General features: G+C 49.0%; 1 protein-coding gene across 1 annotated transcript in view; it reads right to left on the bottom strand.

The window, feature by feature from the left end:
* GARS1 (glycyl-tRNA synthetase 1) overlaps positions 1-9168 on the bottom strand; it is a 39733-nt gene extending 30565 nt beyond the window's left edge. The window contains exons 1-5 of the mRNA XM_066354040.1: positions 8859-9168; positions 2612-2713; positions 1746-1848; positions 1266-1407; positions 59-147 (exon numbers count right to left, since the gene is read on the bottom strand). Of these exons, the coding sequence (XP_066210137.1) occupies positions 59-147; positions 1266-1407; positions 1746-1848; positions 2612-2713; positions 8859-9083 (661 nt within the window). The 5' untranslated portion in view covers positions 9084-9168. The remainder of the gene's footprint in view (positions 1-58; positions 148-1265; positions 1408-1745; positions 1849-2611; positions 2714-8858) is intronic.
* Between the last annotated feature and the right edge of the window lie 963 nt (positions 9169-10131).

Genomic DNA, 10131 nt, shown 5'->3' on the forward strand with positions numbered 1-10131 from the left:
GAGAAAGGTGTAATTTAAACTCTTTGTTCTGATCAATCCTACCAGAAAGGGTATTTACCTTTTAACAGATGGTCAGCCCGAAAACACTCCCCATTTTTGACATCTTTCACCATGAAGTCAGCAAATTTGTCTACGTGGCCAGAGGTCCTAAGATAACAAATGCCAAGCCCATTGGTCATTTTCTCACAAATTAACACACAGCCGCTGCCCTCGAAGACAATCCTCCTTCTCTGTGTTTGCCCACGGCTTCCCTCTGTGAATCTGCGAGAGGGGAGCCCCCCAACTACAAGGACACGCCCACGCACGTGACGACGCAGGCCAGAGAGAAGGCTTCCTTCCTCTGGAGAAAAGGCATCAACTAGGTTCCCCTTCTTCACAAGCTGTCCTAAGGTCGGCGCCACTTTGCAGAATCAATTAATCCATGCCTATTCCGTTATTATTAGCGACACAAGCAGAAGCCAAACCAGGGCGAACGCGACTAGCCGAGAATGCTATCTCATTACGGACGCTGAGTCTCAGTCCCGCGCCACGGAAACCTGCACGGACACTGGTCTGACCTCCACACAGCGCCGGTCAGTGGGGTGAGCCGCCAAAGAACAGGCTCCCCTGAGCTTCCGGCTCCATCGCCGGAAAATCGGCGTGTCTTAACCCGCTGAAATTACTGAGTCTAAAGGATACAAGACGGTAAGAATTCCTCTTTCAATCTTATTGTATATTCACAACATCCTGCTCTGCTTTCAACACTGTTTGTAGGAACGATCTAAATCTCTGCACTGAAACTTCAAGTTTTTAATTAAACAGTAAATGTTTAATTAAAAATGGATATATTCCTTTGCCCAGAATTTCTAAGACTTTAAGGAAATAATCGGGGATATACACAAAAATTCATCTATTAGGATGTTCGGGGCAGTATAAAATCAGCAACAAACGCCTACCAGGTGGGCTAGCTAACTCAAGTACGGCATGTCTGTAACGCAGTATTAAAAATGCTTCAGAATACTGATGCCGGAAGTCAATGTTCCACTCTGTTACATGGAAAATAGATCAGTACGCTGCTCACGTTGGTACACAGCCAGGGACTCACAGAGAGGAAAGACAGCAAGGACTACTATACAGCAACTTCAACATGGCTATCTGTGAACACTAGGTGAGTACTTTCTTCGTGTTCTAGATTTTAGAATGAACGTGGGTCACTTTTTACAAGCCGAGAACGTTCCTTAAAAGTGCACATGAAAGAATGTCAGCCCTTGGACTACGAATCTTACTTTAAAACTGGCTCAGGGGTGAGCATGGTGCAGTCAATCTCTAGGATCTGCTCCTCCTGGATGAAGTGCTGCCTCCAGATCTGAATAATGTTGTTCTTCAGAGCACATCCAACCGGCCCAAAGTCGTACAGACCGCTGACGCCTGGGAACAAGGAACGAGGGAGGTGTGCACGTGATCGTGTCACTCTGAACAGAGGGAGGCAGGGAGCCGATGGGAACTGATACCTGTGGGACTCCACCCCCCCCCTAAAAACATGTTCAAGTCCCCAGTTCAAATCCCACCGTGCTGAAGAGCCCTACCTCCCCCGGGCTGACAGAGGGAAAATTCTAAAGCTCTTACTCCGTTTACTAGTTCCGTATTAAGAATTTCAAGTAGCATTAGCAAAAATAAATAAAAGCAAAAGATGTTCCTCCACGTACAAGAACAGAATTAAAAACCAGATCACAGTTTTCTGCCACAGAAATGAGAAAATCCCCTACCTCCATAAATAGCAAAAGCCTGGTCGTAGAAAAACCTCCTTTTCAGCGTATCTTCCATTTTCGCTCTGTCTACAATGTCATCTTTGGGCTGTAACGCCAGCTCCTGTGGGGTTTTTTAAACAGACAGCATGTGACTGGAGGTGTGAGTATTCATATGAATCTACATATGTAAATTTAGTTCATTCCTCAGCAAAATTCAGTATAAAATTTATCAGACAAGATTTTGATACCCTTAAAAAAATAGACACCTGAGGATTTTCCCTCCCTTTGAGTTACAGAAAAGACACCTTTACTTAACTATTTAGGAAAGTATATGACCATTTCCAAGTTTACAAGACTAAGCTTACTTAAGATGCTGGTACTGATAAATAATCTCTAAATTTTTAGTGGGTCAGTGTAGCAAAATAGTGACTTCAAACGCCAAACTTCTTCAGTTTGGTGATGGGAGATTTATTGTTTGAAAGATCTGGGAGCAAGTATCAGATGGACAGACCTGTTCCTTAAAAGAACAACAACAAAAAAATGTAAACACAACGCCATTATTTCTAGGCACGGGAGACTCCATAAAGAGCAAGCGCTATGTCTTCCGGGGAAACTCGCGGGGCATGCTGGGTCTCGGGTACGGGCGTAGGGGCAGGTCAGGGGGCAGGAAGGCTTCAAAGAAGCGGTGACACTCTGAGTTGCACATTGAAGGGATGAGGAGTCTGACCAGGTAGAGGAGAAGGGGACAGCATCCCGGGTAAAGAGAGATCAGGCAGATGGTACTTGTTCAGAAACTTTTCTAGGTCTTTGCTACCCAGAGAGACTAAATAAAGAGGAACCATCCTATACCTACTTACGTTCTATTTCAGAATCCCATGACTCACCTTTGCTTCCAGAACCCTCTTCCGGGCTTTGAGCTCAGCTACCGCTTTGTCCACGTCCACTTGGGGTGCTTTATCTTCCTTCAGTTTCCGTACGAGGTCTCCCTAGCCAACAGAGATCGTGCACACAGGATTGGTTTCAGGAGTCAAGGCAAGTTAGCAATGTGTTTCTAAGCGTGCCTTCTAAAGGTGTTTGTGTAAGAATAAGGCAGGGGTCGGGAAACTTTTTGGCTGGGAGAGCCATGAACTCCACATATTTTAAAATGTAATTCCATGAGAGCCATACAATGACGCGTATACATTACGCATTATCCAATAAAAATTTGGTGTTGTCCCGGAGGACAGCTGTGATTGGCTCCAGCCACCCGCAACCATGAACATGAGCGGTAGGAAATGAATGGATTGTAATACATGAGAATGTTTTATATTTTTAACGTTATTGTTTTTTTTATTAAAGATTTGTCTGCAAGCCAGATGCAGCCATCAAAAGAGCCACATCTGGCTCACAAGCCATAGGTTCCTGACCCCTGGAATAAGGTGATTCAAATGTGTCCTAGAGAGGTCAGCATGAAGAACTGCAGGTCCCTGCTCTCAGCGTTCCAGAACCCAGCAGAATATACAAATATGTATACAAATAACTCTGCTCTCGGGGTTTAAGGTGATTATTACCAGGGTGGTATTATTTTTTCTTTTGGAGAAGCGGACAGTAGAAAAGGAGAAGAGCATTGATAACAAGTAGGACAGAGCAAGATTAGCAGAGAGAACACAGAAGAACCAATAAATAGACCAGCCTCTCCTTGGATCTCTCTCCTCTCGACTTACAAAAAAAGACTGCCTGGGTTTCCCACGCACTCTCCCTTCCACCCTCCTGGATGAGGCTGCCTCATGTCACCGGTTTGCCTCTCATCCGGAGGTGTCTGCACCATGACACCTGGCCCCCGATTACCCTAATTCACGTCATTTCCCCGCCACCTTTGTGAGCCTTCTTTCACAAGCACACAGAACCCCCACTTGGTGACTGACCCTACCCCAAAGCCATCGATATTTATCCTCATATCCAAAAGTGCTTCCCTTCGCTTACTAAAAATTCCACCAACCGCATCCTTTCTAAAGCATTTTCCCAAAATTCCAACCTTCCAATAGCTCTCTGGGGACATGTCTCCCCTGGCAGCTGTCTCAACTAGAGTCTGGGTTTTCTCCCATGTTCCTTTAATCCTCAGGGGCTGGAAATGAGACAGATGTCCGTCCTCCCTGTTCCTCTCTGTACTTGCAAACGGATGGTTCTTCCCTCCTGCTAAAACCCCTGCTCCTGGGAGGGGCCCGTCATCACTCCTTCCCGATGCTGTTCCTTTCCCAGCTCCCGCGTGCCCGCCCTCCCTCAGTGAGCCTCCCCCTCCTGCGATATTCCTGCTGCTGCAGACTGTCCCCGCCAGGGGGTGAAACTGCTTATAATGATCTCAACCTGGAACCTCACTTTGCTGACATACAATCAGAAGTATGTTCCCAGTTTTAACAGACACTGAATTTTCCATAAATGCACCCAGGAATTGAAAGGAAGACTAACTATACTTTCTTTTATTCAGAGGTTTACAAGGAGTTACCATTTGAAGCACAGGAAACCATGTGACCAAGGGCAATGCTGCTGTGGTATCTGGGCCACCGATACAATACACCCTTCTCAACACGTGTGCACAGCAGCTGCACTCACAGTACATCTGTGTGCACCTGTAAGCATCTGCTTCCTTCTGCACAACTTCCAGCGCAGCCAACCCCCAAATTTAAAATACGTCGTATTTTATTGTTTCTTTTTCTTTGTAATATATTTAGAGCATTACGTGGACATACGTTTTTTTCTTTAATTAGGCTCAGAAGATATTTTGTATGACTTTCATTGCAGGAGAGTAATAGTGAATTCCCAAATACCTTGTGTGGGGGGGGGGGGGCACTGGGTCTGCAGGTTCACAGCCACTGCACCAGCCCTACCCTGACCCCTCTGGCTAAGACCACATCCGCAGTCACCTTTCAACTTTATTTCAGCTGCTTCGTTACACCCCCAACATCTGGAATTGCCCTATCAATGCACTGGCTGACTTGCTTGCATGCATTTTATCTGTTCCTGTCTCAAGACAGGCATTCTGGCACGTGGCTTCTGGCTCGCAAATATTTGCCGACTGATAGCACAACCTAACCTAGTGCAGGGCCAAGCATTCAATATTCGGTGACTGTCCCCTGATTTCCTCTCCCTTCTCAGTGCTCTTCTTCTTCCTATTGTAGCGCTGGCCTCGTCAGTGTTCCCTCACAGTGCTGTCTGACGGGGTGAGAACCCGTGAGAGCCCGCGTTCTGAAAAGAGATTGGCAAGGAGGAATTCTTACCGCCTGTCGGGAAGAAGCAGGCCAGCAGTTCCGGGACTCTCCACCCCCTCCCCATTCCCCCAGGCAGGTACTGCCGAGACCACCTAGCTCATCTGCTTTCTGTCTGGGGCTTCACGTTGAACACAGGGCACGGGTGGGCAAAGGGGTAGGCAGAGGGCCGACCACAAGGGGAGGCAGGAAGCATTTCAAATCAATTTCCCCGAAACACTTTTAAAATCCTGATTTATAATGAATGAGCCAATCCTGAGAACAAAAGATCTGGAGGTGATCTAACCATGGATGAAAGCACTCAAGGATTCCTATTTCTAATTATTTTTCTTCTCTCTTCTTCACCACCGAACTTGTTTTGGGGTGTGTGTGTGTGTGTGTGTGTGTGTGTGTGTGCCTGTGGGTGCTGAATGAAACTGACGTGAAACATCACCAACGTCTCCACAGTCCCCTTAAGAAGCTTAGTTCCTGGATAAAGTCCTCAATTCTTACCCAAAGACATATATTTGAGGTAACAGCCTGTGACTATAAAGCAGTTATTAGATGAGAACTCATTCCACAGAATCTTCATGACCCTTCATACATGTCATGATGCATATTCAGCTGGCCAAGAGAAAAACAACAGGAAAACATTGCCTCGCCTTTGTAAGGTGCTTGGTTTTACACACGTGGGGCTGGAGGGTTCGTTGAGATTGATGAGTTTGTCTCAGACTTACTTCCAAGTGTTTCACAGATACTGACAAGAAACTTCAGACTTGCCATTCGCCCTCTGGCTTACGCAAGAGCATTAATGGGCACTCTCAGTTCAGAAAATCAAAGTCATCTTACTATTACTGAGGTCTGAATTTTAGCTGTGTCTTCGCAATTACAGTAAAAGAAAATTTGAGATACTGAAATACAAGAAATGTGATTCACACACCTATTCCTATCATTACTGATTTAGAAGAAAATCATCATTGAAAGACCACCCAAGAAATCTTGGGTGAAAAGTCTAAAAAGACTTTTCTAGCATCCTATTACTCATCAAATTCAGAAGACATCAACCCTCCTATAAAGGTTCAAAATGTTATCAAACCAACGAAAATATGTGAGGAAAATATGTGAGCTCCATGCCAGCAGCAGTGTGGTAAAATCACCAGTCCCATAAGCCACAATAACACCTAACACTCTACCAGGAGCTAACCGCGGACTGCAGGCAGCCTCCTCAGCACTCACGTATCTCATCTTAATGTTTATAACTCCAGACCCACATTACTGATGAAGAACTTTGGCTACAGAAAGGTTAATAAAAAACTTGCTGAGCAGCCCTGGCCGGTTGGCTCAGTGGTAGAGCGTTGGTCTAGCGTGCGGAGGACCCGGGTTCGATTCCCGACCAGGGCACATAGGAGAAGCACCCATTTGCTTCTCCAGCCCTCCGCCGCGCCTTCCTCTCTGTCTCTCTCTTCCCCTCCCTCAGCCAAGGCTCCATTGGAGCAAAAATGGGCCGGGCGCTGAGGATGGCTCTGTGGCCTCTGCCTCAGGTGCTAGAGTGGCTCTGGTCACAACATGGTGACGCCCAGGATGGGCAGAGCATCGCCCCCTGGTGGGCAGAGCGTCGCCCCATGGTGGGCATGCTGGGTGGATCCCGGTCGGGCGCATGCGGGAGTCTGTCTGACTGTCTCTCCCTGTTTCCAGCTTCAGAAAAATGCAAAAAACAAAAAACAAACAAAAACCTTGCTGAGCATCACCAGCTAGCAAACGGTGGAGTTAGAGCCAAATTTTGGCAGTACACCTTTAGCCTACACTTCTAATGACTGGGTCTGTGAACACAAAAATAGGCAGGGATAAAGAAAGCCCTCTAGCAATTCTTCAAAAACTTCTCCTACCTTGACTATTAAGTTCCTCATTTTTAAAAAATTCAATTGTCCTAGGGCGCCCTTGATGATCTGAAGGCCTCCTAGAAGTTCCAAAACTAATTCTCCAGTCAACAATGAAGAATGTGCCACAGGAAAATACACTTCGGTCAGACAAACCAAACCTTTCAAGGGCAACAGCATCCACCTAGCCCAGCAGATGGGCTAGCTTATACGAAACAAACACGTAACTACACGAAACACATCCCACCAACAAGACCAGTTAAGCACCTTAAAATCCCCACTCCAAGGATATCTTCAATTGCACAAACTTCACAATGGAAATATGTAAACTGTATAGAGAGGTACCAGTGTGTCCAGTTCCTCATAAGCAAAAGAAAAACAAGAGGGTGTGGTGAGGAGGGGTTACCAGATGATCTTTAAATCCCCTTCCAGTGGACGCTGGAATCAGTCTGATTCCAAGTTCCAGGTAGTTAACTCCTATCTGTGTGGTGCTGGAAAATTAGAAAAAGGATCCTATCTAATTTACATAAGCTAATTTGCATATTCAGAAAATATCTTAAAAAAATTAACAACTAAGCCAACATAAACAATACCCAACGGCACGGGGAATGCTCAGTGTCTTTAACTGCTCCCACGGTCTCACTACAGACAGATAATTTGCACTGCAGTTCCACGCTAACGTGGCAGAGGGAGGGGTGGGCATGTGCTTTTTAAAATTAGATGTGTTCTCCTTTCTAAAGAGAAGGATATGAAAAAATAAATTGAGAATTACAGAAAGGACAAAGGAACCCACACCTAATTTAATTTGGGGAGAGTGGGTGTAGAAAGACGGAGAATAAACAAACATACATAGCGTCCTATAACAATAATAAAGGAGGAAACATTAAGCCCATAGTGAAACTGCAAAATAAAACACTACTGAATCATCAGGCTCATTCTAGCAAGAAGTGAGCACTGCAAAGTGGCAGGATTTGCTGAATTTGTGGCAGCTCTGCCCCAATGAATTATATATTTCCGAGAGAGGGTTCCACCCTCTGTGGCCAAGACAAGTTATTGCATCAGGCACCCGCCGCTGCAGGAGAAACCCGTTTGCTGTTCACTACTAGGTCATCGAGCCCAAGCTTTGGGCTCTACCTGACTGCATGTGGGAATCCATTTGAAGTAACTTTTTCCTGGTCCTCTCTAAATTCTGACATCCATACAGTGCCCAGGAAAAGGAGGCCTGTATAAACCACCAAGTACTCTAGCACACGAAACCTCCCTCCCTTCTGCAAAATCAGATTTCAAAATGTTCCATTCGGAGGGCTGACTGCGCCCAGGAACACAGCAACATTGACAGTGTCCCAGGTTTACGTTCTGAAGGCTCACTCGTTCCGCAAGAAGGTGCGGGGGAAAAAAGTTGATCACTTCCCCGCACCCACGTCTCGACAATGTTTATTTTCTCAACCTGTCATTCGGCTAACCAAGCAACGAGTGCAGGAAGATGTCAAGGAGGAAACACTATTCCTAGCATCCTGATCCTGAAGATTAAAAAAAGGAGTCAAACCCTTAAGACGCCAGAGCCGGCAGCCTGTGACTGACCAGGTCAGAATTAGGACCCTCGCCACCCAGGGTGCACAAAGAACACCGCGGAGCTTGGAAAACTGAAGTTGAGGTTACTGAGCCAGGACAGAAAGGGAACCTAGGGTCGCAGATCCCAGCGCCCCTGGAGAGAGAGGGGGCGCGGGCAGTAACAAGGACTGGGAGGGACAAGGATCGCGAGCGAAGGGACGCAGGAAGTCCGAGGGGACCCGAGAGAGTCACCTGAGAGGAGGGAAGGAGCGGGGACCACGAGAGAGAAGGTGGCCGACGCACGCGGGGACCTGGGTCCAAAGTGGGGAGGCGAGGAAGATGCCAGGAAACCAAGGGCTTCCAGAGGGTGGCGGAGGGGGCGCCGGTGAGGTGAGCGGGTGCCCGGGGAGGGCAGAGGAGAACCGGGAGGGAAATGGGGAGACGGAGCCGGGGGCGGAGGGGAGGGCGCAGAATGCCGGTACCTGCTGGCGCACGGCTAGCCTGAGAGGTGCCAGCACCTCCTCCGCCCCGGCGCCGTCCATGCTGCTCCGGGAGGCGGCCGCGGGGAACCAGGTCGGGGCGGGGGCGCGCGTGCCGAGGGGCCGGCGGGGCGCGAGCGGAGGCCGGGCCGGGGGCCGGGGCGGCAGCGACAGCAGCGGCAGAGCGGCGCGGGCGGCTCTAAGCAGCGCCGATCGCGGAGAGGGCATGAGCCGGCGGCCCGGGGCGGCGCGGAGGGGGCGGCGGCGGAAGCGGCGCGAGCTGCCCGGCCGGGAGCATGATGAAATCGCCGCGTAAACGCCGCGGCGCGCGCGCAGCCGCACATTCCACGCGCCGAGACGCGGCGCCGGGTCGCCGCCAGCAGATTCGACACGGAAACCCGGAAGGACCCAGCAGCCTTCAGAGCCCCGGGAAGGCTGGCTTCACGTGGGGCGCCCCGGAAAGCTGTGGGTCTCAGGGAGCCCCCGGCGAGCATATTTGCACAACGGTGCGCAGGCCACCCCGGCAGTGTGGACGTCCAAGGACGCAGCCCCGTCCGAAGCGCTCACGCGGACCTTCAGAGCATGGACACTCGGGCTGACCCACGGGAAAGCCCACTACTGTCTGTTCTTTCGCCCCCAGGACCATAAAGGACCATAAAACATCAAGTCAGATAGGGACTTAGAGTCGATGTTGCTCAAGCTCAGACGTTGCTCCGATGAAGCAGGTCAATGATCAGCAGGACTTCACACATCCATACCCCGCCAAAGTCCAGACAAAAGCTGGGGGAAGGGGGAGAAGGAGTGATGGGCTTTTTACAGATGAGTGCTTATCAGGGCGAGCAGGATCTGAACTAGCAGAGAGGAAGAAAGGCAAGAGGCAAAGAAAGGAGAAAAGGCTGGAAAACACGACAGTGCAGGGGAGTGGAGGTGAGCGTCCAGGAGCCTGGCAGCATTCCCTCTGCGTGGCCTTGCATCCATCAGCAGAGCTGCCCCTGTGGTTAGGCCGCAGCTGACCACCATCCAGGGATGCCTGCCTCCCTTCCTCCTGCCCCAAGAGTGGGCTGGCTGGAAAAGCTGAACTCCCTTTGCATTGAAGGAATAGAGAAATAATATGTTAGTGATAGAAATAGCATTGCGCACACCCAAGAGAATGCCGAAAATGAAAATGACGAGAAATGCTGACTGATGCCCTAGGACTCGCCCACCCTGCTAAGAGGAATGTCAGCTGTGCAGCTGCGGTGGAGAACTGTTTAACAGTATCTACCAAAGCCAACCT

The sequence above is a fragment of the Saccopteryx leptura genome, chromosome 12 (genome assembly GCF_036850995.1).
Source record: "Saccopteryx leptura isolate mSacLep1 chromosome 12, mSacLep1_pri_phased_curated, whole genome shotgun sequence".
In the NCBI taxonomy this organism is placed as follows: Eukaryota; Metazoa; Chordata; class Mammalia; order Chiroptera; family Emballonuridae; genus Saccopteryx; species Saccopteryx leptura.